Genomic DNA, 27,892 nt, shown 5'->3' with positions numbered 1-27,892 from the left:
CCCGCTAGGCGGCGCTCTCGCTGTGAGACGTTCTCTCCTGAGTCTGGCTGCCCAAACAGTCCCCCTGTCCAGGCCCCCCCAAGGCGGGCGTGGTTAGGCGGAAGGCAGTGTCCGCCTTGATTGGCCCAGGGTCCCGTCACTCCCGGGACCCGCCCCGCCCCTCCCCGCCCCGTCCCGTCCCGGGATCCACCGGAGCCGCCGCGCCCCTCCCCCGCAGATCCGCGTTGGAGAGCAGAGGCTAAAGCGTCTCAGGACTTGGGTGAGAAGTCGGGGTCCCAGTGAGGCTGGGGTCTGGCACGTCGGAGCGTCGGGGAGGACGGCCTTGCAATCCCCACCCTCCCCGCCCTCCGGGAGAACCGAACTTTGGCAACTTTTGCCCGAGCAGTTTCCAAGTCCTTCCTTTCCCTCCCGGGACTTGGGGTGTGTGTGGGGGAGACCCGAACCCCAGGGCCTAGGGCGTGGGCTGACCGTCCCCCGCCCCGCCAGGGCTCCCCGATTGGGAGAAACGCGCGCGCACGTGCGACAGCTCCGCTCGTCCCCTGTCCCCATCCCTTGGGCCCGCCTGGGAGCCCGAGTGAAGTCGGGATGGTACCTCGAGGGACTGTGGCCTGCGCCCTTGGGCCTGCTGGGCCTGGGACCTCCCTGTCTTGGAATTTACCACCTCTAGTCTTGTGTGTATTTGATCGCGGTTTTGAAAACCCGCTTGTCTTGTAGCTTATGTTGGGCTGGAAATTGCCATCCTTCTGCTTCAGCTTCCAGAGTGCAGTGCCACCGAGCCCCAGTGAAGGCCACTTTGTCTTATTTGCCCGTATTGGAGAGACAGTTCTCCTGTATCCCTAGCTGGCCTTGAACTGGCTATGTAGCCAAGGATGACCTTGAGCTTCTGATCCTGCTGCTGCCATGGGCAGGCATGTGTCACCACACCCAACTGAAGTCCTTTCCTAACCCTATCTAAGCGACCTCCGGCCTCTGGCGGTTGTGTCTTTGTGCCTGGACGCCTGACTCAGCTTCTCAGATGAGAAAGTGGTTAGGGGAAAGATGAGCTCCAGCCTGCTGTCCCTGTGACCACTGGACTCAGCTGTGAACAGGTCACCCACCCTGGAGACTTTGATAGCAGTGACATCTGTAGTAGCCACTCTTGGTTGTTGGGTTCAGGAGGGGCTGATGGGCAGGCCTACACACGGACTCCATGGGGTTTAGATAATGATCATGAACCTTCAGGTGTGTCCTGTCACCTGATGTCTCCATCGGGGGACCTTTGTAACAAGCAGAAAGTGTGTTGTGGGTGGCTTTTCCCCCTTGCATGCAGCAGGTGGAGGATGAACTGGGCCTGTTTCTGTCTATTTGTGCTGTCTGTCTATCCATCTAATCTATCATCTATTTGCAAGCAGAGAGAAACTTAACACACCAGGGGTTCTAGGCACTACAAACAAAGACCAGATGCATGTGCCACTTTGTGCATCTGGCTTTATGTGGGTACTGGGGAGTTGATACTGGGTCCTTGGGCTTTGTAGGCAAGCACCATTAAACCAACTCTCTAGCCCCAAATGTTTTTGGATCAACTAGTATACCCCAGCAGTGAGCCCTTGGAGAGCCACAGTACTGAGACTCAGGGCTTAAGGACAGTAGTTCTTCCCTTAAATGGATGTGGCTTCTAAGGGGTGTCATCCCCCCAATCTCCCCAAGGAATTACAGTCATAATTAGAATTAGATTGCAGCTGGGTGTGGTGGCCTTCACCTGTCACCCAGAACTCAGGAGGCTTGGGCAGGAAGGTGGAGAGTTTAGGGCCAGCCTGGGCTACATAGGAAATGAGTTCAAGAACAGCCTAGGAAGTCAGGCGTGGTGGTGCATGCATTTAATCCCAGCACTCAGGAGGCAGAGGTAGGATTGCTGTGAGTTCGAGGCCAGCCTGAGACTACACAATGAATTCCACGTCAGCCTGGGCTAGAGTGACACCCTACCTCCAAAAACCAAAAAGGTGGGTTGGAGAGATGGCTTAGCGGTTAAGGCACTTGTCTGCGAAGTCTAAGGACCCAGGTTCGATTCTCCAGGTCCCATGTAAGCCAGATACACATGGTGGCACATGCATCTGGAGTTCGTTTGCAGTGGCTAGAGGCCCTGATGTGCCCATTCTCACTCTCTCTCTTTGTTTCTCTCTCCCTCTCTCTAATAAATAAATAAAAATAATCCGTTAAAAAAAAAAAGAGAAGAACAGCCTAGGAAACTTGAGACCCTGTCACAAAATTAAAAAAGAAATAAAAAGAGGACAGGGAGTGGGACTCAGTGGTGAATGCTTGCCCAGCATGTGCAAAGGTTGTGGGTTCCAGCCCCAGTACTGAGGGAGGGATGCCATGAATTCAAGGCCCTGTTTACCACAGAATGTTAACAAAGAAAACATGTGAATTCCAGATCACCAGATCTGTTCTCAAAAAGCTTGTCACTGGCTTCTGCTTAGTCACACCAGAATGTCCGGGAAACCATCTCTGAGGCAATGGCTGTCTTAGCCCCATTGTTCCAGGTCTAGCTGAGCAGGGTGTTGGGAGAGAGAACACCCATTGTATCTGAACTCACATATGCAGAATGGGGCCACTTCTCTTCCATTCCAGAAAGTCTCTCATTTGACTTTTAGTTTTTTTTTTTTTTTTTTTTTTTGGGGGGGGTTGTCTTTTTGAGATAAGGTCTTACTCTAGCTCAGGCTTTTCTGGAAAAACACTATGTAGTCTCAGGGTGGCCTCGAACTCAGTGATCCTCCTAGCTCTACCTCCTGAGTGCTGGGATTAAAGGCAAACACCACCATGCTCAGCTTGACTTTTAGGTTTTTGAAACAGGGTTTCATGTAGCTCAAGCTGGTCTTGAACTGGCTGTATAGCTGAGGATGATCTTGAACTCCTGATCCTCCTGCCTCCACCTCCTAAGTGCTGGGATGACAGGCGTGTGTGACAATGCATGGCTTATGAGGTGCTGAGCATTGGACCCAGGCCTTCATGTGTGCTAGGTGAGCGCTACCCACTGAGCCCAGCTCCAGGTCTTAGCTAGTTTTTTTTTCAAGGTAGGGTCTCACTCTAGCCCAGGCTGACATGGAACTCACTATGTAGTCTCAGGGTGGCCTCGAACTGACAGCGATCCTCCTACCTCTGTCTGTCTTCCAAGGGCTGGGATTAATGGTGTGTGCCACTACACCCTGCTCATTAGCTAGCTTTTGAACAGGTAATATTGCCTATCTGGACCCCAAATCTGTTGTCTCTCTCCTACCTCTGTCACAAGTTACCTGATCTCCCCCCAAGTCAACCCCTGTCAAATTAGTCTCTAAACTTCTATGCAAAGATGATCAAAAACATTAGCACCACCCACCGCCACCAGGCTCTTGGCACCAGTTACACTACAGTGTCTCTGCCGAGCCACATGGGGATGGGTAGGTTTCTAAAGCCCTGCTGAGAAGCCAGCTTGTTAACATTGTGTGTGCAGAACACCCGGGAGCATGGGACACAGCAAGTATGCCTCTCCCCACCCAAACGATGATTCTGTTAAAGGGAATGGGGTTGTCCTAAACAAGCAAACAAGCTCCCGTGTGCACAGAGCCTTCAACTCGGCTTCTGACCTGACCTGTGTCTGTGGACTATGGGTGACACAGGCAACCTAGGGAAGGCTGAACCTCCAGAGACCCCTCAAACTATCTGCCATCACTTCACTGCATTAGATGTACGAGGGGAGTTCATGAGCTTGGGCAGCTGTAGAGCTCCTGCCTAGAACCCACAGTGAGGGCTGGGGGCGTGGTCAGAGGTAGAGTGACAGCCTAGAACCCACAGTGAGGGCTGGGGGCGTGGTCAGAGGTAGAGTGACAGCCTAGAAACCACAGTGAGGGCTGGGGGCGTGGTCAGTGGTAGAGTGACAGCCTAGAACCCACAGTGAGGGCTGGGGCGTGGTCAGTGGTAGAGTGACAGCCTAGAACCCACAGTGAGGGCTGGGGGCGTGGTCAGCGGTAGAGTGACAGCCTGGAACCCACAGTGAGGGCTGGGGGCGTGGTCAGAGGTAGAGTGACAGCCTAGAACCCACAGTGAGGGCTGGGGGCGTGGTCAGAGGTAGAGTGACAGCCTAGAAACCACAGTGAGGGCTGGGGGCGTGGTCAGTGGTAGAGTGACAGCCTAGAACCCACAGTGAGGGCTGGGGCGTGGTCAGTGGTAGAGTGACAGCCTAGAACCCACAGTGAGGGCTGGGGGCATGGTCAGTGCTACAGTGACAGTCTAGAATCCACAGTGAGAGCTGGGGGCGTGGTCAGAGGTAGAGTGACAGCCTAGAACCCACAGTGAGGGCTGGGGGCGTGGTCAGAGGTAGAGTGACAGCCTGGAACCCACAGTGAGGGCTGGGAGCGTGGTCAGAGGTAGAGTGACAGCCTAGAACCCACAGTGAGGGCTGGGGGCGTGGTCAGAGGTAGAGTGACAGCCTAGAACCCACAGTGAGGGCTGGGGGCGTGGTCAGAGGAGGAGTGACAGCCTAGAACCCACAGTGAGGGCTGGGGGCGTGGTCAGAGGTAGAGTGACAGCCTGGAACCCACAGTGAGGGCTGGGGGCGTGGTCAGAGGTAGAGTGACAGTCTAGAACCCACAGTGAGGGCTGGGGACGTGGTCAGTGCTAGAGTGACAGCCTAGAACCCACAGTGAGGACTGGGGCGTGGTCAGAGGTAGAGTGACAGCCTAGACCCCCGCAGTGTGGGCTTACTAGCTTGACTGGAATGCTTGGCAGTCCTCTAATCTCAGCCCCTGAGGTGCTGGATGGCAGTCCTTCTCACCTTGCTCCACTCCCTGCTTTGTGGCAGTCCTGCCGAGCATGTGTGAAGTTCAGTCTCAGGTTCCATCCCCAGCACCCACTTAGACCTTCTCAGTCAGCTGCTGACTCAGCCCTCAGGGCTCTGCGATGACCCTTGTTCCTTCCTAAACAGCAGGCCTCTGAGGAATGTGGATTTAGAGTGCAGGTGTGTGGCCTGTCAGCCCTGGTGAGAACCCACTTCCTGTGTGGGGTGAGGCAGACTGTCCTCTGACTGTCCCCTTTGTCCACAGCACCACTGTCTATGAAATGTCTACAAACGGGGCCGAAGCCATTGTAGACTCCCAGGTTACCAGGGAGCAACCTGTACAACAGGTAAGACGCTCTGGGGCCAGTGCCGTGTCACCATCTGGCAAGGAGCCTCCAGATTGGGCCAGGAGTGCACAGAGGTGAGGAAGTTAATAATATTATTTGCACGCACCGAGAGAGAGAAAGAGAGAGGGAGGGAGGGAGGAAGGGAACATGGGCGCACCAAGACCCCTAGCCCCTCCAGACTCATGTGCCACCTCGTGCATCTGGCTTTACATGGCTACTGTGGATAATTCCAGGTCATTAAGCTTTGCAAGCAAGCACCTTAACCGCTGAACCATCTATTCAGCCCTCTTGCCTCTTTTTTTTTTTTTTTTAATTTTTTGGTTCTTCGAGGTAGGGTCTCAATCTAGCCCAGGCTGAGCTGGAATTCAGTACGTAGGTAGTCTCAGGGTGGCCTTGACCTCATGGCGATCCTCCTACCTCTGCCTCCCGAGTGCTGGGATTAAAGGTGTGCACTGCCATGCCCAGCCTCTTTTTCTTTGTTTTTCATTAAAAAAAATTTTTTTTAGGGCTGGAGAGATGGCTTAATGGTTAAGACACTTACCTGCAAAGCTAAAGGATATCGATTTGACTCCCTAGGACCCACATAAGCAAGGTGCACATGGGTTCATCTGGAGTTTGTTTACAGTGGCTGAAGGCTCTGGCACACCCATTCTCTCTCTCTCTCGCAAATAAATAAATAAAACATATTTTTTTAATTTAATTTTTTTTTTTTTTGCTGGCTGTGGTGGTGCACACCTTTAATCCCAGCACTCGGGAGGGAGGCAGAGCTAGGAGGATCCCCTGTGAGTCGAGGCCACCCTGACATTTCATAGTAAATTTCAGGTCAGCTTGAGCTAGACTGAAACCCTACCTTGAAAAACCAAAAGAGAGAGAGAGAGAGAGAAAGAGGTTTGTTTGGTTTTTTTTCCAAGGTAGGGTCTCATGCTGGTCCAGGCTGACCTGGAACTAACTATGTAGTCTCAGGGGGCCTCGAACTCTCAGTGATCCTCCTACCTCTGCCTCCCGAGTGCTGGCATTAAAGGCGTGCGCCACCACACCCGGCTGAGAGAGATATATTTTTAATTTCTTTTTTAATTTATTGAGAGAGAGAGAGAGAGAGAATGAGAATGGCTATACCAGGGCCTCTAGCCACTGCAAATGAACTCCAGACTCATGCACCACCATGTGTATCTGGCTTATGTGGGTTTTGGGGAGTTGAACCTACCTGGGTACTTAGGCTTTGTAGGCAAGTGCTTAACCTCTAAGCCATCTTTCCCGCCTCTGTGTTTTTTGAGACAGGGTTTCATTCTGTCTAACCCAGGGTGACCTGGAACTCATTCTGTAGCCCAGGCTGGCCTTGGAAAGATGGTTCAGTGGTTAAGGCGCTTGTTTGCAAAGTCTACTGATGCAGGTTCAGTTCCCAAGAACCCACCAAAAACTAGATGCCAAAAGTAGAACATGTGTCTCATGTTCGTTTGCAGTGGCTAGAGGCCCTGACACCCATTGTCTCCCTCTCTCCTCTATCTCTCTGCTTGCAAACAAATAAATAAAATAAAATCAAAGAAAGAAGATGGCAGTCTGCATTTGTAGCATCCTCAAACCCTGAGCTCCACAAGAATGGGGAATTTGCTGTTAATGCTTGTCACATTGTTGGTCAATCTACACTCAAACAAGTTACTGGAAGCTTGCGACAGGTCCTTGCTGGTTGTGTGACCTAGCTGAGCCGTTTTTTGTCAGAAGAGTAATCCCGCGGGTCCCCTGGGTTTTGGCGTTGGTCCTCGGTGTCCCCAGCCCACCCGAGCTACTTCTCACCCACAGCCCAGCGTGGTGGACCGTGTAGCCAGCATGCCCCTCATCAGCTCCACCTGTGACTTGGTGTCTGCAGCCTATGCCTCCACCAAAGAGAGCCACCCCCACGTGAGGACACTCTGTGACGCAGCAGAAAAAGGTGTCAAGACCCTTACAGCAGCTGCGGTCAGTGGGGCACAGCCCATCTTGTCCAAACTGGAACCCCAGAGTGAGTTGAGTCCCTTGGGTGTGGAGAATGTACGTCATTTGTGATTATATTGGGGTTTTCTGCCTCAGTCTGGTTCTGTCCCCAGACAATAGTCCTAGTGGACTTCCTTGTGTCCCTGAGGGACAGAACCACACACTTATGTCTGTTTCATGCCCTGCAGTTGCATCAGCCAGTGGGTATGCCCACCAAGGTCTGGACAAGCTGCAGGAGAATTTGCCCATCTTACAACAGCCCACGGAGAAGGTAACCGTGATGTCACCTGTCACCATCAGGAGCCCCTCAGAGTTTGGGAGAGACAGGAACCCACCCAAGTGTGAAGTGTGCAGATCCCCTTAATTAGATGATACAGTGTGAGCCGGTGTGATGGTGCATGCCTTTAATTCCATCACTCAGGAATCAGAGGTAGGAGGATTTTAACTATGAGTTCAAGGCCACCCTGAGACTACATAGTGAATTGCAGATCATCCTAGACTAGAATGTGACCCTACCTCGAAAAAAAACAAAACAAACAAAAAAGATGACACAGTGTGGCACCTCTCTGTCCTTGGCCTGCTTGTCCCCACCCCACGGGTCAGGAATACCCTAACAGACTAGATATGACCAGTGTGCCCTGTAGTTCCCATCATGCCCAGAGCAAAAGCCACTGACTGTCTGATCTGGCCTGTCATGTGCCGTGCTCAGTTGAGGTTTAGGGGACCTACAGGGAAGGGAGCTTCATTTGGGAGAGGTGGGGTGGGGCAGCAGTGTGAACACACCCACATGGGTCTTGCCCCAGGACCTTCACACCTACCATTAATGACTTGTAGACAAGACCAGTCTGCAGTTTGCCAAGTCTCTGGTCTTCAGAGCCTTCCTGGCCCATTTATAGAACTCTTCCAACCCACTGTGGCCCTGTGGAATATTTAGTTTTCACGGTCTCAGTTTTTTTTCTTTTTTTTTTTCAAGGTAGGGTCTCACTCTGGCTCAGGCTGACCTGGAATTCACTATGAAGTCTCAGGGTGGCCTCGAAACCACAGCGATCCTCATACCTCTGCCTCCTGAGTGTTGGGATTAAAGGCGTGCACCACCACGCCCAGCTCTTGTGGTTTTTTTTTTGTTGTTGTTGTTTTGAGGTTTCACTCTAGTCCAGGCTGACCTGGAATTCACTATGTAGTCTCGGGGTGGCCTTGAACTCATGGTGATCCCCCTACCTCAGCCTCTTGAGTGCTGGGATTAAAGGTGTGTATCACCACACTGGACGACCCTGAACCCTTGATCCTCCTGCCTCTACCTCCCAAGTGCTGGGATTATGGGTATGCACCACCATGCCAGATTTGGGAAATGACTTCTTTTATTTTTTATTTATTTATTTTGTTTGTTTGGATTTTGATTTTTCCAGGTAGGGTCTTGCTCTAGACCAGGCTAACCTGCAACTCACTCTGTAGCCCCAGACTGGTCTCAAACTCATAGCAATCCTCCCATCTCAGCCTCCTGAGTGCTAGGATGACAGGTGTGCACTGCCACGTCCAGCTTAAGACGTGAGTTCTTTTGTTTTTTTCCAGGTAGGATCTCACTCTAGCTCAGGCTGACCTGGAATTCACTCTGTAGTCTTAGGCATAATTCTTTTTTTTTTTTAAATATATTTTATTTATAGATTTATTTATTTACTTGACAGAGAGAAAGAGGGAGAAAGAGAAGGAGAGAGACAGAGAAAGAGAGAATAGATGCACCAGGGCTCCAGCCTCTGCAAACAAACTCCAGACGCGTGCACCCCTTTGTGCATCTGGCTAATGTGGGTCCTGGGGAATCGAACCTAGGTCCTTTGGCTCTGCAGACAAATGCCTTAACTGCTAAGCCATCCCCCCAGTCCCCCTTCTTTTGATAGTTTTATTGGCTACTTATTTGTAAGCAGAGAGAATGGACATGTCAAAGCCTCCATGCCACTGCAAAGGCACTCCAGGTGTATTCGCCACTTTGTGCATCTGACTTTATGTGGGTAATGGCGAATCAAACCTGGGTCCTTAGGCTTTGCAAGCAAGCACCTTAACCCTGAGCCGTCTCTCCAGCCTTGGGAAATGAATTCTTGGGTTACTTCAGGTCTACCCTTTTTGCTTGAAAACTTCTGTATAATTAGACAAAAACAAAAAAGCTCACATTTAACACAATTGAGTTTTTGTATATTTGTGTATTAAACAGCACCTTTAATTTTAGGAACATTTCATCACCCCAAAAAGAAACCTAAACCCTTAGTCATGTTCTTTCCTGTGAATCACCACAGCCCCACCCCACCCCACCCACAATCTACTTCCTGTCTGTGGATTCACTTGTTCGGTACATTTCCTGTCTTGCAGCCTCACTATGTGGCTCTTACGTGTGATCTCTCTGCGCTCAGTGTCCTCGAGGGTGTCCCATTCCACCGTATGTCAGAGCCTCGCTGTTGCTGAGTAATGTTCCAGGGGAAATGGCCCAAGTGCATGAGCCTGTTTCACTTCTGTGTTGTGGTGTGGGAGGCCCTGAGTTTCATCTCCACCACCACGGACTGGCTTAAAAATACAGGGGGCTGGAGAGATGGCTCAGCGGTTAAGGCGCTTGCCTGCTAAGTCAAAGGACCCAGGTTTGATTCCCCAGTACTCAGGTAAAGCCAGATGCACAAAGTGGCGCATGCGTCTGGAGTTTGTTTGCAGTGGCTAGAGGCCCTGGTGTGCCCATTCTGTGTACCTCTCTCCTTGCAAATAAATGAATAAAAATATTTTATGTGGTGGCATATGCCTTTAATCCCAGCACTCGGGAGACAGAAGGATCACTGTGAGTTCAAGGCCAGGCTGGAACTACGTAGTGAAGTCCAGGTTAGCCTGGGCTAGAGTGAGACCCTACCTTGAAAAAAATAACCCAAAAAACATTTACATGAGAGATACAGAAAGACACCTATCTCCTACATATTTTATTTTTACAGAGCGTAGGAGGGACACAGTGTCTTCCCTGTTTAGCCAAAAACTGTACCACTAGCCATGCCCCCAGCCCTCACTGTATATTCTAGGCTGTCCCTCTACCACCGACCAACCCTCACGTGGGTTCTAGGCTGTCACTCTCCCACTGACCACGCCTCCAGCCCTCACTGTGGATTCTAGGCTGTCACTCTCCCACTGACCACGCCCCTAGCCCTCACTTGGGTTCTAGCCTGTCACTCTACCTCAGAGCCTCTCCCTTGCCCCACATGGGATTGACAAGGAGATGGAAATCTCAGAGGCTGCATGCAGGAAGCCAGCAAAGTCCCCAGCAGGTCCTGTCAGGGCTGGACAGTTGCTTTCACTCACATACCTTTGGGATGCTCTGCAAGACTAGCATTCCTTCCCTTTATAGAAGGACGAGGTCAGGGTCAGGTTTTCTGAGCTCCTGCAGCTCAGCCTCTGCAGCAACCCTGAAAGTTCTGCTTTGGGAAGGTGAGGTTGTTTTCCCTCTGGAAAACGGTGAACAGTGGGTTTCTCCTGCGTTTCAGGGGACAAGAGTGTGGTATTTGAACTTGAGCCAGCACGAGGACCTCTGAATTGAAGTAGCCCTCCAATCTAGACCTCCCCCATCAAATTCTCTCCCTGTAAAAAAGAAGTGGTACAAGCACTCTGGAATTCGTTTGCAGTGGCAGGAGGCTCTGGCATGCCCAAACTAACTCTGTCTTGCCTGCCTCATTTTCTCTGACTCTCTCAAATAATAAATTAAAAAATTTTCTGAGACAGGCTTGGTGGTACACACCTGTCATTCCAGCACTTAAGAGGCTGAGGTAGGAGGATTGCTGTGAGTTCCAGGCCAGCCTGGGCTACAATGAGACCCTACCTCAAACAAACTAGAGAGAAAGAGCCTAGTGCAGCGGCACACGCCTTTAATCCCAGCATTTGGGAGGCAGAGGTAGGAGGATCTCCGTGAGTCTGAGGCAACCCTGAGATGACATAGTAAATTCCAGGTCAGCCTAAGGTAGAGTGAGAACCTATCTCGGGGGAAGGAAAAAAAAATAGAGAAAAGGGAGAGAGACTGTCATTGGATCACTAGCATGTGGGCACATAGTTTGGGAGTCCAGTCGGGTCATAACTTGCATAAAGCTCTATAAATGTTGTTGTTCACACAAACCCCGAGTTTAGGGGACCCAGACACAGGGGAAAGACGGAAGCACTGATGTCTTGTCTCGTAGGTTCTTGCAGACACCAAGGAGCTCCTGTCATCCAAGGTATCCGGGGCCCGAGACATGGTGTCCAACACGGTGTCCAGTGCCAAGGACACTGTGGCCACCCACATGACAGGGGCCATGGACATGACCCGCGGGGCAGTGCAGAGCGGTGTGGACATGACAAAATCCGCGGTGACCAGTGGCGTCCAGTCGGTCATGGGCTCCCGCGTAGGCCAGATGGTGATGAGTGGTGTGGATACAGTGCTGGCCAAGTCTGAAGCGTGGGCTGACAACCATCTGCCAATGACTGAGGCTGAGCTTGGTGAGTGCTGCCCACGGGCCTCACAAACTCCTCAGCCAGTCATGTAATGTCATCTACTTCTTGCCACCTGGCTTCATAAGTATCTGTCGTCTGCATCATGGCTCATTTGAGTATCCACTGCCCATCCTCCCTGCAGCAGCCACAAGGGGGCGCCCTCCCTCCTTCGCCCACAGCCCTCCATGGCTCCTCCTGGGTTAGAGCCAGAGTCCTGCAGCCACCAGGCCCTGCCTGTCATCCTCCCTCTGCTGCAGACAGCTGCTCCTCCATCACCAGAGCTCATCCTGCTCCAGGTCTCTTTTCTTCTGTGTTTTGCACTGGAGAATCAAACCCTAGTCTTTAGGCCTCCAGGCAAGTGACCTAACTGCTGAGCAATCTCTCCAGCCCTTTTTCCTTCCTTCTTTCTTTCGTTTCTCGAGGTAATGTCTTGCTCTAGTCCAGGATGACTTGGAATTCTCTGTGTAGTCTCTCAGAGTGTCATGGAACTCACAGAGACCCTCCTCCCTGCCTCCTGAGTGCTGGGATTAAAGGTGTGTACCATCATGCCCTGTTTCTTTTCTTTTCTCTTTCTTTCTCTCTCTCTCTCTTTTTTTTTTTTTTTTTTTGAGGTAGGGTCTCACTCTAGCCCACGCTGACTTGGAATTCACTGTGTAGTCTCAGGGTTGCCTTGAACTCACAGCGATTATTCTTCTACCTCTTCCTCCTCACCATGCCCGGCTATTGATTTTATTTTTTTGAGTCAGGATCTTACTCTAGTGTAGGCTGACCTGGAACTCGCTCTGTAGCCCAGGCTGATCCTCCTGCTTCATGCTTCAGCCTCCTGAAGGCTGAGAATAGCTACCCTTTTATTTCTTATATTTTATTTATTTGCAAGGAAAGGAGGTGGTTTATTTTATTCTATTTATTTATTGGCTTTCCAAGAAGGTAGGGTCTCACTCTAGGTAGGATTGACCTGAAATTCTGGAATTCACTATGTCGTCTCAGGGTGGCCTCAAACGCATGGCGATCATCCTACCTGTGCCTCCCAAGTGCTGGGATTAAAGGCGTGGGGCCACCACACCTGGCTTTTATTCTTTTGAGATGGGGTCTTATGTAGTCCAGGCTGTCCACAATGTACCTGGGGCTATAGAATTGTGTGAACCTCCTGGCTCCGCCTCCTAAGTAGTGGCATGGCAGTCATTTATGTGATGCTGAGTATGGAACCCAGGTCCTCATACATGCCAGGCAAGCGCTCTGCAAACAGAGTCACATCCTCAGCCTCTCTCTACTCAGGTTTCCTGCCTCGGCTTCCCTGATCCTGGCTGCACAGGCATGTGCCCACACCCAGCTTCCCTGGAACGCTTGGTTCTGCTTCTCACTCACTGGTCATGAGCCCATAGCCGCACCTCCGCTGGCCTCTCCTAGCCAGCTGTGACCCTCCGCAGAGGTGGCCAGGCTGAACCTAAATTCCCCACGACGGGGGCTCCCATGTTGACTTCGGACCCAGGGATGGGAAGGGCACTTGGGGCCATCCTCCGGCCTCGCCCTCCGGAGTGCTGGGATCCAAGGCGTGCGCCACGGTCTCATCTTTTCACTTTATTATCTCCAGACAGCGCCTCTGTAGCCCAGGCTGCCCCGGAACCTGCCATTCCCCCCCCCCCAGCCTCCTCCGGGTCTCCCACCCAGCCCCGGGCGTGACTGGCGAGAGGCCCCGGGGCCGTGCCCTGCCGCTCACCAGGCCTCTGTCTCCGCAGCCCGCGTGGCCGAGGCCCCCGAGGACGACCCCGAGCGGGAACGGCCGCCGCGCGGCTACTTCGTGCGCCTGGGGTCGCTGTCCGAGCGCCTGCGGCCGCGCGCGCTGCAGCTCTCGCGGGAACGGGTGCGCGCCATGCGGGAGCGCGCGCACCAGGCCCTGCAGCAGCTGGCGCATGCGCTCAGCCTGGTGAGGCCCGCGCGCGGGGGGCGGGGGGGCGGTAGTCCCAGCCTTCCAGTCTGTGGCTCATATCACTCCCGGGGGGCGGGGGTCATCCTGCAGTGTGTCCTTGTGTGCCTGGTTCCTGTCACCCAGCATCGGGTCCTCCAGGGCCGGCTATGCGGGAGCAGGTCTTTTCATGGCAGAGTAATACTTCATCCATTGTGCCATTGGCTCAGGCCAGCCATAGGACCAAGGCAAGTTGCAAAGGACAGTGTTCAAAGAAAGCAGCGATCATGACTGCCCCTGGCCACAGGGGGCGCTCGCGAGTCCATGTTGCCATAGATATAGCCCACTTCATACCCCAGCATCCTGCATCCCGCTGCCCTTCCTCAGGATGACCTCCGTGTGGCGAGGATCACAGGCCCGGTGGGCTTTCCTTCACCTCCTCCTCCTCTTACAGATGGAAACAGTGAAGCAGGGCGTGGACCATAAGCTGGGCGAAGGCCAGGAGAAGCTGCACCAGATGTGGCTCAGCTGGAGCCAGAAGGGACCCCAGGATGCAGAAAAGGACCCAGCCAAGCCTGAGGTACCTTCTGGGATAGCCTGGGAGTGCCCCGGTTGTCCATTGGCCTCAAGGGCTACCCAGTCCCAAACTGGTCAGAGCCACTCCTGAGAGTCTGCAGACTTCCGACTGAGTGATTCTCTCCCTTCTGCATTCGTGTAGCTCCAGGGGGCTGCCTGTCTGGGCCTCGGTTTCCCCAGATGTTGATAGACGATACACTATGTAGTTTCAGGATGGCCTCAAACTCATGGTGATCCTCATATCTCTGCCTACCAAATGCTGGAATTAAAGGCGAATGCCACCACACCCAGCTTTTCTTTTTTCTTCCTTTCTTTTTCTTATTTTAGTATTATCATTATTTGGTACTTGAAGCAGGATTCTGCTGTGTAGATTAGGCTGGCCAAGAACTTCAGATCCTCTTTATTTTTTTTGGGGGGGGGGGTTCGTGATAGGATCTTGCTCTAGCCCAGGCTGTCCTGGACTTCACTATGTCGTCTCAGGGTAGCCTCGAAGTCACGGCGATCCTCCTACCTTTGCCTCTTACGAGTGCTGGGATTAAAGGCATACGCCACCACACCCTGCAGGTTCTCTTGCCTCTGGGGATGACAGGTTGTTGTTGCACCATTGTGTAGAGCCAGAAGTCCTTTTCAAAGGAACAAAACAGATCTTTCTGTCATGTTTGTTTGCCATCACTACAGATCTAAGACCAGAGCCCTGACCACTGCACCTCTGTGGCAGTCCTTACCGCTAAGACAATTTTCTGTGAATTGATTTAAACTATCCCATCTCCATGATTTACTACTTATATTTTTCAGTGAGGTCTCACTCTGTAGCCCCAGGTTGGCCTTGAACTCATGGAGTCCTTCTATACCTCAACCTCCATGGTGATGGGACTAAACTGTGCACCACCATGCCTGACTCCCCCCCTCCCCCCGAGATAGAGTCTTGTTGTAGCCCAGGCTGACCTGGAATCCACTATGTAGTCTCAGGCTGGCCTCAAACTCACAGCGATCCTCCTACCTCTGCCTCCTGAGTGCTGGGATTAAAGGCATGTGCCACCATGGCTGCCTTGCTTTTGTTTTATTTATTTATTTTGGTTTTATGAGGTAGGGTCTCATTCTGGCCCAGGCTGTCCTGGAATTCACTACATAATCTCAGGGTGGCCCTGAACTCATAGCGATCCTTCTACTTCTGCCTCTCAAGTGCTGGGATAAAGGCATGCACACCCAGCTCTTGTTTTTGAGACAGGGTCTTTGTAGCCCAAAGTGAGTAGGCTTGGAACTTGCAATCCTTCTGCCTCAGTCTCCCAAGTGCTGGGATCACAGGTATACACCACTCCCACCTGGCATTTACATAGGGGATCTGAACTCTGCTCCCTGTCCTTGATGGAGGCAAGCACTGTATCCATGAGCTCACCAGGGTCATTTGTTAGTATTTATGCGACTGCTGTCTTATTTGGTGCCTCAGGTTTACATCAAGGTTTCACACAACTGAGTCACCACCAAGCCAGGCTCCACCCTTAGAGAGGGCTTTCTCCCTGTGACTCTAGTTGAAAGCAAACACTTCTGATTGGTCCCCACTTTGTTCCCATGAGCAGGTGGAGTCACGGGCTCTCCTGATGTTCAGGGACATCACCCAGCAGCTGCAGAGCACATGTTCGGCTCTCGGGGCCAGCATCCAGGGCCTGCCTGCACATGTGAAGGACCAGGTTCAGCAGGCCCGCCGCCACATCGATGACCTCCAGGCCACCTTCTCGGGCATTCACTCCTTCCAGGACCTGTCCGCCAGCATCCTCACCCAGAGCCGGGAACGTGTGGCCAAGGCCCGGGAGGCCCTGGACCACACTGTGGAGTATGTGGTCCAGAACACGCCAGTCACTTGGTTGGTGGGCCCTTTCGCCCCCGGGATTACTGAGAAAGCTCCAGAAGAGAAGTAGGGTGAGAGAAAAAGGGTTAGCTTCCCAGCCAGCAGCTGGTTTTGCAGCTACTTTTCCAATTGTCTCACAGCTGAGGTTTCCAGAAAGAAGAAGGAAAAAAAGATTTCTAGCATGTTACAGAACAATTTTTCTTAAGAAAAAAAGCAGGGTACATTTGTGTACACCGGATACTGTGTGTGGTGGTACACACTTAACAACCCAACACTGGAGGTAGTTCACAAGAGTGGGAAATTCAAGGTCATTTTCAGCTACTTAGTGAATTTGGGGTCAGCTTGGGCTACAGGAGACCAGTCATGTATACTAATCCACTTCGTTTCTTATATGGAGACCCAGGGTATTTATATCTAGCCTAAAAAAGCCAGCCTCCTTGGACAGGGTATCACTGAGATTGGTTCTGGGGCTGAGGTCTGAGTGGCAAGCAATATTCAAGCCCCCCCCCCACATTCACTATTGCCTTAATAAATTTTATGTGCATTAAAGTACAGACTGGCTGTGGGTTTGTATGTTTATTTTCTTTTCTAGCAACTAGGCCACCCACCCTGGGGCCCTACCTGGCTTTCTTTGCTGTGATCGCACCTGTGGGTGGGCAGACACCTGTGTCCTGCATGGAGTGTGGCAGGGGTGACCAGACACCTGGTTTTCCAGCATGGTGTCTAATGAGGGGTGGTGTGTCAGGCAGATGCCCTGCCAAATATACCTATGTCTTGTCCTCTTTTTCTTTCTCTCTCTGTTTTTTAGTTTTTCAAGGTAGGGTCTCACTCTAGCCCAGGCTGACCTGGAGTTCACTATGTAGTCTCAGGGTAGCCTCGGACTCATGGTGATCCTCCTACCTCTGCCTCCTGAGTGCTGGGATTAAAGACGTGAGCCACGATGCCCAACATTTTTTATTTTTTTGAGGTAAGTCTCACTCTAGTCCAGGCTGGCCTGGAATTCACTATGTAGTCTCAGAGTGGCCTGAACTCAGGGCAATTGTCTTACCTCTGCCTCCCGAGTGCTGGGATTAAAGATGTGTGCCACCATGCCCATTTTAAATGTATGTTAATTTACTGAGATACAAATCCACATTTTATGAGAAGTTATAAAGATGTAAGCATCTGGGCATGGTGGTGCACGCCTTTGATCTCAACACTCAGGAGGCAGAGGTAGGAGGATTGCTGTGAGTTCAAGGCCATCCTGACTACATGGTGAAGTCCAGGTCAGCCTAGGCTAGAGCAAGACCTTACCTTGAAAAAAAAAAAAAGAGCAAATGCCTGAGCTGAAGAAATGGCTTAGCAGTTAAGGCACTTGCCTGCTAAAGACCCAGATTTGTTTCCCTAGTACCTACATAAAACCAGATGCACAAGGTGGTCCATGCTACTGGAGTTCCTTTGCTGTGGCCAGAGGCCCTGGCATACCCATTTTTGTATCTGTGCCTCTGTCTCTCAAATAAATAAAAATAATTTTATTATTATTATTATTATTTTGGTTTTTCAAGGTAGAAGTTCACTGTGGTCCAGGCTGACCTAGAATTCACCATGTATTCTCAGGGTGGCCTCCACTCATGGCAACCCTCCTGTTTCTGCCTCCCAAGTGCTGGGTTCAAAGGCATGCGCCACCTGGCATAAATAAAGACAAAATACTGTAAAAAATGTAAGCATCTGTAGGTAATCACAAGCCTTGTTTTCCCCAAAGTCAATCAGCTGAGGACACCATCTAGCCTCAGCACTTTCCTGTTCCACTTTCAGTCCTCATCCCCTGAAACCATATTTCTACCTTCTGGTTTCCTCATTATGTTCCATCCGTGATTAAACCTTATCTGTGTTTGGTGAAGAATGCCTGTAGTTTCAACATTCGGGAGCTTGAGGCAGGAGGATGGCCATAATTTCCAGACCAACTTGGTCTACATAGTAATACCTTGTCTGGAAAAAAGTCTTTCATCCAAAAATCACTTCAGGCGGAGTGTGGTGGCTCCCACCTTTAATCCCAGCACTTGGGAAGCAGAGGTACAAGGATTACCATGAGTTCAAGACTCTACTAAGACTACATAGTGAATTCCAGGTCAGCCTGGGCTAGAATGAAACCCTGCCTCAAAAAGTCCTTTAGTGATTTGTTTTTGTCTCACTCTAGCTCTCCTCCTACCTCTGCCTCCCAAGTTCTGGGACTAAAGGCGTGCACCACCATGCCATGTTCCTTCAGGGATTTTCTTTTTCTCTTTTGAGACAGGGTCTGTCTCCGCATCCCAACCTAGCCTCCAACTCATGGTAATCCTCCTGCATCAGACTCCTGAGTTGAGCTTACAGGTGTGCACCTGACTTATGTGTTTACGTTTCAGACTGAGGTCATTTTCTATAGTCCAGACTGGCCTGGAAGTCATGGTCATCCTCCTGCCTCAGCTTCCCATGTGCTATGATTTGTGTGAGAGAAATCACATGTGGTTTGTGGTCCTAATGCACTTGTCCCTAGCTGAGATGATTCATTTCAGGACTCTTGTTCCTGATTCCTCTGAATTTTGGGGTGTGTCCTCTCAGTCCCTGGCTGTGGCATTCAGGGCACAGTGATACCTCAAACTTGTCCACGTGGCAATAAGGGGAAGGCAGGGCCTGGTTAGAGAAACCCTTGGGACTTTCCCCTGCTGGGGCGGGACTGGAGCTGACCTCAAACGCTCCTCCCCAGGGTAGGACCCGGAAGGGGTGGTGCTGTCCCTTCCTCCTCCTCCAGTAGCCATCGCGAGGCCCCAAAAGCCCAGCCAGCCCAGGACCCCTACGGCCAGGTAGGTGGAAGGCCCAGGGACAGCAGGGTGCTGGGTCTGGAGGGACTTGGCCAGCCTGGAGCTCCCATGTTGGGGATTCTGTGCACCTCACTGCCCACTGCCTGTACACACCCAGCCCTGTCTCCCCAATACTCAGGTCCTCAACTTACCCCTCCCAAAACCCAGTGCCCCACCCAGGTCTCCAATTCCCTGAATCCCCAGTTCCAGAGGCCTCACCAATCCTTGAATCTTCCAATCCTACCTCTCCCTCATCCCCACCCCGAACTCCCAATTCTCCTGACCTTCCTTCCTTCTCCCAGGCCACAGATCCCTCCCCATTGTCTTTGAGATCTATCTGGGAAAAAAAAAAAAAAAAAAATCGAAGGGCCATACTTAGTGGTTCCTCTTGTGGGGACTTGTGCATGGTGTGACTGGGCAGGTTTGATCACAAACCTGAAGGGGTGTGAGGAGGAAGGAGTAGGGATATCCGCAGGTCATGGAGAGTCAGGCAGAGCCACAGGCTGTGCAAAGGGCCTGGGGCAGGACTATACCCAATGAATTTTAGGAACAGTAGGAGAGTGTGACAATATAGTTCTCAATTAGGCAATTGTACATATGTATACACATACATTTCCCCCATATAATATACATTTGACACCTGTTTTTCTTTTCATTTTTATTTATTTATTTGCGAGGAAGGAATCTCTTGCCACACTGCATGTGCCACTTTTTTTGTTTTTTCGAGCTAGGGTCTCACTCTAAACCAGGCTGACCTGGAATTTACTATGGAGTCTCAGGGTGGCCTCGAACTCACAGCAAACCTCCTACCTCTGCCTCTCGAGTGCTGGAATTAAAGGCATGTGCCACCATGCCCAGCTCTACATTATTCTTTTTTATTTTATTTTATATATTTTTAAAATTTTTATTAACATTTTCCATGATTACAAAATATATCCCATGGTAATTCCCTCCCTCTACATTATTCTTTTAGGCAGGGTCTCTAACTGAATTTGAATCTTGCTGACTGTGTTGGGCTGGTTGGATGGCCAGCAAGCCCCAGATATCCTGCCTTCACCTCCCCAGCACTGGGGTCACAGGCATGTGCTACCATTTCTGGCTTTTACATGGGAGCTAGAGATCCAGTCCTGCTGAGCCATCTCCCCAGCCCCGAGATTCATCTTTTCTCTTTTCTCCTTTTTTGAGACAGGGTGTCACTAGGTAGCCTGGGTTGGACTGGAACTCTAAATCCTCCTGCCGCAGCATCCTGGGCTGGGATGACAGATGAGAGCCCTTTGCCTGGCCAGTTGTAAACTCTCAAGAAAGCAGTGATTACTGTACTGTTGTCAACGTGGCCACAGGGAGGCCTCCCATGCAGAATACTAGCGGCAAGCATGGCTGGAACACAGCATGGCGGGGGCCGGGGACAGCAGAGCCACCAGCAGGGACAGATGAGATCTTGAATGTAGTACATCGGACAAGAGTAGAAATCAAGAAGCTGGGCACGGTCGTGCAGGCCTTTAATCCCAGCACTTGGAAGGCAGAGATAGGAGGATTGCCATGAGTTCAAGGCCTACCTGAGACTACCTAGTAAATTCTAGGTCAGTGCTAGGATTAAAGGCGTGTGCCACCACACCCAGCTTGCACGTGCCACTTTGCATGTCTGGCTTTATGTGGATACTGGGGCAGCAAATCTGAGCAAGCAGGTGCCTTTAACCACTGAGCCATCTCTCCAGCCCAGAGAGACAAAGCAATATGGCCTAGCATATGTGAGAACCTGAGTTCTGTCCCCAACACGACAGGCGGAAAAGTGATTTACTTGATTGTCAACTTGACAAAAATTAGTGGAGTGCTGGAAACCCAACTCCTGGTGATGATTCGAATATATCCCCAAAGTTCATGTGCTAGATGGAGCCTCCTAGCTGCTCCTTCACTGATTGGCTCTATCTTGCCCCATGGTCTTTTCACAGGCTGTGCCCTCTGTCCCAGGGACTTTGCAGGAACTATGTCCTTGTCTTGCTGTTCCTTAAGCTCTCCTCTTTTCCTCCTTGGGCCACAGTGTTCAAACCTTGGGACACCAGCCCATTTTGGAGTTCTTTTGTTTGTTTGTTTTTGGTTGAGGTAGGGTCTCACTCTAGCTCAGGCTGACCTGGAATTCACTATGTAGTCTCAGGGTGGCCTCGAACTCACGGCGATCCTCCTCCCTCTGCCTCCCGAGTGTTAGGATTAAAAGCATGCTCCAACATGCCATTTATTTTGGAGTTCTTGCCCTCTTCCTGGCTCGGTCTATATGGCTCTGTGAACGTTGATAACTTTTTTTTTGGGGGGGTAGTGTGTGTGTGTGTTCATGTTTATGTGCACGTACATGTGCCATGGTGTGCGTGTGGAGGTCAGAAGAAAGCCTCGGACATCACATCTTGGTCTTCCACCTTATTTGTTCATGCTAGTTGGGGATTCGCTTGTCCCCACCTTTCTTCTTGTTCTTCTGGGATTAAAGGTGTGTGCCATCATACCCAGCTGCCCCTAACTCCCTTCTAGCCTTAGGCTTGCTGTAGGCACTGGGGATTTGAACTCACGTTGCTTGTAAGACAAGTGCTTTATCCAACGAGCTGGCTTCCTGCCCAGTGTGGCTCATTTCTTTGTCCAGATCATAGCTCCCTGTCCCTTTGCTGCCTTTCCAACCATATTGAATCACTTCCATTTTCCCCAAAACCCCAGAGCTGACTCCTCTTCCTCCTCCCATGTCCCTCCCACATTCTGCTCGGCTTCTTTGGCTTTGATCTGGTGCACCTGCCCAAAGTCAGTTTTAAAACTTCCTCAGTCTCTTCCACGCCCAGTTGGACAGTAGCAGAGGAGAGGGTTGAGCAGGTGTCAGCACCCGAGGCAATCAGGATCCACCCTTCACACTGTGGACTCTGGGTCACTCTCTTGGAGGTAGCGGGCCTTGCAGGTAGCTGAGTTCCCAGCCTTCAGCCACTCTGCCCCTCGTCAGGACAGCCACACATGTCCCCAGATGAGTCTGTGGCTGAGATGCAGGGCCATAGGCTTCAAGACCTACAGGGGCCTAGGGCAGGTCAGATTGGGGGCCTCCTCACTGCCTGGCTGAGGAACAGTGTTCTCAACCCCCAGAAGGGAACAAAGGTTTCTCCTGGGCCAGGCTTGGTGGCACACGCTTTTAATCCCAGCACTCAAGAGGGAAAGGTAAGAAGATCACCATGAGTTCAAGGCCACGCTGAGACAACAGTGAATTCCAGTCAGCCTGGGCTACAGTGAGACCCTACCTCGAAAAAACAAAAGGTTTCTGTTAGGTGTGAACAAGGAGTTGCTGCCCGGGCTGGAGAGATGGCTTAGCGGTTAAGGTACATGCCTGCGGAGCCTAAGGACCCAGGTTCAATACCCCAGGACCCACGTAAGGCAGATGCATATGGTAGTACCTGGAGTTCTTTTGCAGTGACTGAAGCCACTGGGGTGCCCATTCTCTCTCTCTCACTCAAATAAATAAATAAATTCTTTAAAAAAAAAAAAAGGAGCTGATCCCTGAGTGACAGGGCAGGAGTTACTCCACAGGATATCTGTGGATGTCTTGTTTCTTTCTTTTTTTTTCAAGGTAAGGTAGGGTCTCATTATAGCTCAGGCTGACCTGAAATTCACTATGTAGTCTCAGGGTGGCCTCGAACACATGGCAATCCTCCTACCTCTGCCTCCCAAGTGCTGGGATCAAAGGTGTGTGCCACCATGCCCAGCACAATGTGTTTTTTTCGTTGTTGTTGTTTTGTTTTGTTATTTCGAGGTAGGGTTTCACTCTAATTCAAGCTGACCTGGAATTCACTATGTAGTCTCAGGGTGGCCTTGAACTCACAGTGATCCTCCTACCTCAGCCTCTGGAGTGCTGGGATTAAAGGCGTGAGCCACCACACCTGGCTTTGGTTTCTTTGTGTTACTACAACTCAGCCCTTCCTCTGCAGTGGCTGTCACTGTCCCAGTGGACAGTGTGACCTTGTGGTTGGGAACACACCCTCTGACACCAGACTCCCAGTGCTCAAATCCCAGCTCTGTCCCTGAGAAGCTGTGTGTTTGGGCAAATCGCTTCACCTCTCTGCACCTCACTTGTTCATTGCAACTGAGGAAAAATAGCCTTGTCTTTCTCTGAGCTTCTTTGGGTAGTTGTGGGAGGTGATTGTCCCAAGGCCACCACCACAGGTCATGGTGGCACTTTGTAGGCTGGTTGGTGGAAACACTGGGTGGTCCTGTTTTGCTGATGATTCTTGGAGAGCAACAGTGTGACTTTTCTGTCGTTGCAGGTTTGTGGGGTCACCCATATGGAGCCCGTCGGCATGTAGTGGGCAGTGTAGAACATGTCTAGAACAGTCTAGAACATGTCTCCACCAGCCCCAGCTTCCACTGGAGACCACATCCTCCTGTTCCCATGGCCAGCCCGGGCCCCTCTCTTCCTGGTGTCTTTCATGTTCTAGAAGCGGCTGGAAAGGACAAACTGGTCCACTTTAAGCACAAGCTGAGGACCTTGCACACAGGCAGCCAAGGCGCCAGGCTTCTACATGCCATGGTCCTGCTCACCCTCGGCCAGGACACTGAGGCCAGGATCTCTTTGGAGGCCATGAAAGGTGATGCCGTGGCCCAGCTGGTGGCCTGCCAGTGGGCAGGTGTGAATGGCAGTGAGCCCCCTGTGGTGCCACAAGATGTGTCCTGGACAGTAGCCCGCCTGTTCCATCTGCTGGCCAAAGAAAATCTGTGTCCAGCCTCCATGAGGGACATGGCTTACGAGGTAGCTCTCCATGAGTTAAACTCTCAGGATGACCAAAGGCTAAGCCAACTCCAGGATGAGGCCCGGGACCGGTGTGGATGGGATATCAGGAAGGATCCCAGTGGCTTCCAGGAACTGGGCTCCAATCTGGGCTGCCTGCCTCCACCCTCAACATTACTTTTGGGGACCCAGAGTCAAGCTTATCCCATCAATGTGACTAACTGGAGTTGGGGACATTCACTACGCTCAACTGTGAGTCCCACTTCTCTGGCCAGTAAGTTGGAGATCAGCCAGTCACCCACATTGCCCTTCCTCAGCCTTCACTGTGTCACCCATGGGCCCAGCAAGCTCTGTGAAACTCCTCCCCAGGTTGGCCTGGAACCCAATCCCATCCCTGTAGACTGCCAGGAACCAGAGGAAGTGAGCTGGCCCCCTTCAGTGGAGACTGTCACACCCTTGGAGATACTGGACAATCCTGGGGTCCCTGAAGTGGCCCCAGATCTCACCTCAGCCACTCTCCCTAACTCTCTTCCTGCTCCTGAAGCCACCAGCCACAACTCAGGGGAGAGTGTCCAGACAGAGGCAGACCCCGAGTCACCATCATTGTCCACCTTGGAATGCACTGAAAAGACCTCTGATGCCTCAAAGCAAACGCCACTCCAGGATTCTATAAGAGAGGACACATTGCAGAATTCCACACTGGGTGCCCCAGCACCAGCACCACCCCCTCAAAACTTCTCATCTGCACCTCCTTCCTCTTTCTCCTCCAGCTGCCCGGTTCCTCCGGCCTCCTCATCCCACTGCCCTTCTCCTTGCCACCCTGACACATCATCTGAGCAGAAGTTCTATAACTTTGTGATCCTCCACGCCAGGGCTGATGAACATGTGGCCCTTCGTGTCCGTGACAAGCTGGAGGCCCTCGGGGTGCCAGACGGGGCCACTTTCTGTGAAGACTTCCAGCTGCCTGGCCGGGGCGAGTTACGCTGCCTCCAAGACGCTATCGACCACTCAGGATTCACCATCCTGTTGCTGACTGCCAACTACGACTGCCGCCTGAGCCTCCACCAAGTTAACCAGGCCCTAATGAACAGCTTCACGCAATCAGGCCGGCAAGACTGCGCGATCCCCTTCCTCCCACTGGAGTGCTCCCGGGCCCAGCTGAGCCGAGACACATCTGGCCTGCTTGAAAGCCTGGTGTGGCTGGATGAACACTCCCCCATCTTTGAGAGGAAGGTGGCCAACACCTTCAAATTGCAGAAGCTTCGGATCTACCGGGAGCGCTGGAAGAAAGAGCAGGATGCCAGGGTCCTGAGAGAGCACAGCCAGAGGCTGGACGCTGAGCGGAGGCAGGTGGCCGCCATGCACGCAGCACACTCTGCCTATGCCCACAGCTATGTGGCCCTGCAGGAGCAGGTGCAAAAGCTAAGCGCAGCTTTTGGGGACCACTTGTCACTGGGAACTCGGATGTCATATTCAGGAAGTCAAGTGCCCATGGGTGTCCCACCGCCATTTCCCACCTGGCCAGGGGGCCCACACCCACCACCAGTGCATTCGTGGCAAGGTGGCACCCTGGGTCCTACCTTCCCACAGCACCCCAACTTCCTACAGCCCCCCACCTCTTTGCAGCCCCCAGCTGCTTCCCCACAGACCTCATCTTTCCAGCAGGTCCCATCTTTCCCACAAACCCCAACTTTCCAGCAGGCCCCATCTTTCCCACAAACCCCATCTTTCCAGCACACCCCATCTTTCTCACAAACCCCATCTTTCCAGCAGGTCCCATCTTTCCCACAAAGCCCAGCGTTCCCGCGTACCCCATCTTGCCCGCAAACCCCACCTTTCCCGCCAGCCTCCTCGACGCATCCCCAGACTCCAGGGCCACAGCCTCTCATCATTCACCACGCTCAGATGGTCCAGCTGGGGCTCACCAATCATATGTGGACTCAAAGGGAGGCCCAGGCACCCGATGACAAGACCAAGTGAGCTCGCCTGGCCCTCCTGGCTTCAGGGGACCATGGGATCACAGCCTGCAAGGACTGCAGAGATGGCCTACACTGGTCTCCCTTCTCTCTGCTGGGGGGACACTGCGGGGGCTCCTTAATTATAATAAATATTTAAGGAAAGCTGACACAAGTGCCACTGTTTCCTGGGCCCGTCCCACCCTGCATAGGTCTGCATCAAGGGAATCAGAAGCAAGGAGCTCAAGGCCCGCCTCTCAAAAAGAAGGAAGCAGGAGGAATGGAAAATGTGCTCTCACACCATTGGCTAGAGTGAATCACATCGTCGCCTACTCGCGTTGCAAGGATCGCTGGGAAATGTAGTCCGGCTGGGGCCAGTAGTCATGATTCAGGAAGTCTTTCTCCTAAGGCCTGGGAAGGTGGAGAGAAAAGACTCCCAAGGAGTGTTTGGTAGCTGTTTGTTTGTTTTGTTTTGTTTTTAATTATTTATTTTTATTTATTTATCAGAGAGACAGAGAGACAGAAAGAGAGAGAATGGGCGCGCTAGGGCCTCTAGCCACTGCAAAGGAACTCCAGAGGCATGTTCCACTATGTGCATCTGGCCTACGTGGGACCAGGAGAATCTAACATTGGTCCTTAGGCTTCACAGGCATGCGCCTTAACTACTAAGCCATCTCTTCAGCCCCTGGTAGCTGGTTTGTTTCTTTTTCTTTTTTTGTTGTTTTTGTTTTTTGAGGTAGGGCCTCACTCTAGCCCTGGCTGATCTGGAATTAATTTAATATACTATTTATGAACTTATTTATTTATTTACAAACAGAGAGGAGAAACAGAATGGGAACACCAGGGCCTGTTGGCACTGCAAATGGACTCCAGGTGCATGAAGCCACTTTGTGCATCTGGCTTTATGTGGATGTTGGAGAATTAAACCTGAGTTATTAGGCTTTGCAAGCATGCACAGTTAACTGCTGAGCCATGTCTCCAGCCTTTTGGCAATTTTATTAATTAATGTTAATAATAATAATAATAATAATAATAATATGGTTTTTCAAGGTAGGTGTAAGGTTCAGGAGTGACCCAGACCACGGAGACCGCGCTGAGGCACAGATAGAAGCTTTTATTCAGGAAGAACACGAACTGCCAGGACTGGCTCTCAAGAGCAGAGCAGTCAACTTGGGATGGCAGACAGTGGACTATACAGAGCTCTTCAGTTGGGGAAAGATGAGGAAGGGGGAAGTTAAAAAAAAAAAGGTTTTTGCCGGTCTTGCTGGCGCACGCCTTTAATCCTAGCACTTGGGAGGCAGAGGTAGGAGGATCGCCGTGAGTTCGAGGCCACCCTGAGACCACGTAGTGAATTCCAGGTCAGCCTGGACCAGAGTGAGACTCTACCTCAGAAAAAGAAAAAATAAAAAAAGGTTTCTTTAGGAGAGATCTAAGATAGCCAGGGTGTAACACCAGAACCATAACCAGGTGACTTACAAGATGGGAGGACAAGAAATTATGACTGCAGGGGAGGGGGGAAGGGTATTATTAGGCAAGGAAGGGATAATGGTTGGGTGGTTCCTTGAGGAATGTGGATGACCCACTTCCTTATGTCTCTGTCATCCTCCTGCTATGACACCATAGCAGTAGGGTCTTGCTCTTGTCCAGGCTGACCTGGAATTCACTATGTAGTTTCAGGGTGGCCTCGAACTCAAGGCAATCCTCCTACCTCTGCCTCCCAAGTGCTACTATTAATGGCATGCACAACCATACCCGGCTTTCTTTGGCAGTTATTTATTTACTTTTTTTTTAATGTTTTTTTTTCAAATTATTTATTTATTTATTTGAGAGTGACAGACACAGAGAGAAAGACAGATAGAGGGAGAGAGAGAGAATGGGCACGCCAGGGCTTCCAGCCTCTGCAAACGAACTCCAGACGCGTGCGCCCCCTTGTGCATCTGGCTAACGTGGGACCTGGGGAACCGAGCCTCACACTGGGGTCCTTAGGCTTCACAGGCAAGTGCTCAACCGCTAAGCCATCTCTCCAGCCCGCAGACTGAATTTTTAAAGTATATATGTTCTGTATGAAATCAGATTGAACTTTTTTTTTTTAAGATTTTTTATTTATTTATTTGAGAGCGACAGACACAGAGAGAAAGACAGATAGAGGGAGAGAGAGAATGGGCGCGGCAGGGCTTCCAGCCTCTGCAAACGAACTCCAGACGCGTGCGCCCCCTGTGCATCTGGCTAACGTGGGACCTGGGGAACCGAGCCTCGAACCGGGGTCCTTAGGCTTCACAGCAAGCGCTTAACCGCTAAGCCATCTCTCCAGCCCCAGATTGAATTTTTGACCTGGCAGGTAGAAAGCAACTCTGTCAAATACAACAGTTAAAGACACCCCCCCCCCACCAGTTTAGTGCATAGTTCCACCCCTCCCATCTGCATGCATGACACAGTAACAGTATCTAAAGTAAATGAGGAGCCAGGCCTGGT

The 27,892-nt window shown here is 51.5% G+C and overlaps 2 protein-coding genes across 3 annotated transcripts; both read left to right on the top strand.

Moving 5' to 3' along the window:
* Positions 1-171: 171 nt before the first annotated feature.
* Positions 172-16,462, top strand: Plin3 (perilipin 3). Its single transcript, XM_004654972.2, has 8 exons — positions 172-259; positions 5,055-5,136; positions 6,934-7,132; positions 7,293-7,375; positions 11,292-11,589; positions 13,320-13,507; positions 13,941-14,066; positions 15,640-16,462. The coding sequence occupies exons 2-8, from the start codon at positions 5,071-5,073 to the stop codon at positions 15,976-15,978; spliced, it is 1,299 nt and encodes a 432-aa protein (XP_004655029.2). The 5' UTR covers positions 172-259; positions 5,055-5,070; the 3' UTR covers positions 15,979-16,462.
* Positions 16,463-18,662: 2,200 nt separating this feature from the next.
* Positions 18,663-25,531, top strand: Ticam1 (toll like receptor adaptor molecule 1). 2 transcript variants are annotated; one of them, XM_045134611.1, is made up of 3 exons: positions 18,663-18,727; positions 23,005-25,130; positions 25,167-25,531. In XM_045134611.1, the coding sequence occupies exons 2-3, from the start codon at positions 23,130-23,132 to the stop codon at positions 25,443-25,445; spliced, it is 2,280 nt and encodes a 759-aa protein (XP_044990546.1). In that variant the 5' UTR covers positions 18,663-18,727; positions 23,005-23,129; the 3' UTR covers positions 25,446-25,531. The 2 variants fall into 2 exon arrangements, with proteins under 2 accessions (XP_044990546.1, XP_044990545.1); XM_045134610.1 differs by having other exon boundaries at positions 23,005-25,531.
* Positions 25,532-27,892: the final 2,361 nt, after the last annotated feature.

Source organism: Jaculus jaculus, chromosome 15, assembly GCF_020740685.1.
Source record: "Jaculus jaculus isolate mJacJac1 chromosome 15, mJacJac1.mat.Y.cur, whole genome shotgun sequence".
NCBI classification, from domain to species: Eukaryota; Metazoa; Chordata; class Mammalia; order Rodentia; family Dipodidae; genus Jaculus; species Jaculus jaculus.
The sequence above is the reverse complement of the archived record's forward strand: the minus strand, read 5'-3'. Positions and strand labels throughout refer to the sequence as shown.

What these genes read in the sequence shown, in the direction of transcription:
- Plin3 (XM_004654972.2), top strand. Translation starts at nt 5,071, where the DNA reads ATGTCTACAAACGGGGCCGAAGCCATTGTAGACTCCCAGGTTACCAGG. An exon ending in AATGACTGAGGCTGAGCTTG is followed by an intron (nt 11,590 to 13,319) that starts GTGAGTGCTGCC and finishes CTGTCTCCGCAG; the next exon opens with CCCGCGTGGCCGAGGCCCCC. An exon ending in TGGCGCATGCGCTCAGCCTG is followed by an intron (nt 13,508 to 13,940) that starts GTGAGGCCCGCG and finishes CTCCTCTTACAG; the next exon opens with ATGGAAACAGTGAAGCAGGG.
- Ticam1 (XM_045134610.1), top strand. Translation starts at nt 23,130, where the DNA reads ATGGCCAGCCCGGGCCCCTCTCTTCCTGGTGTCTTTCATGTTCTAGAA.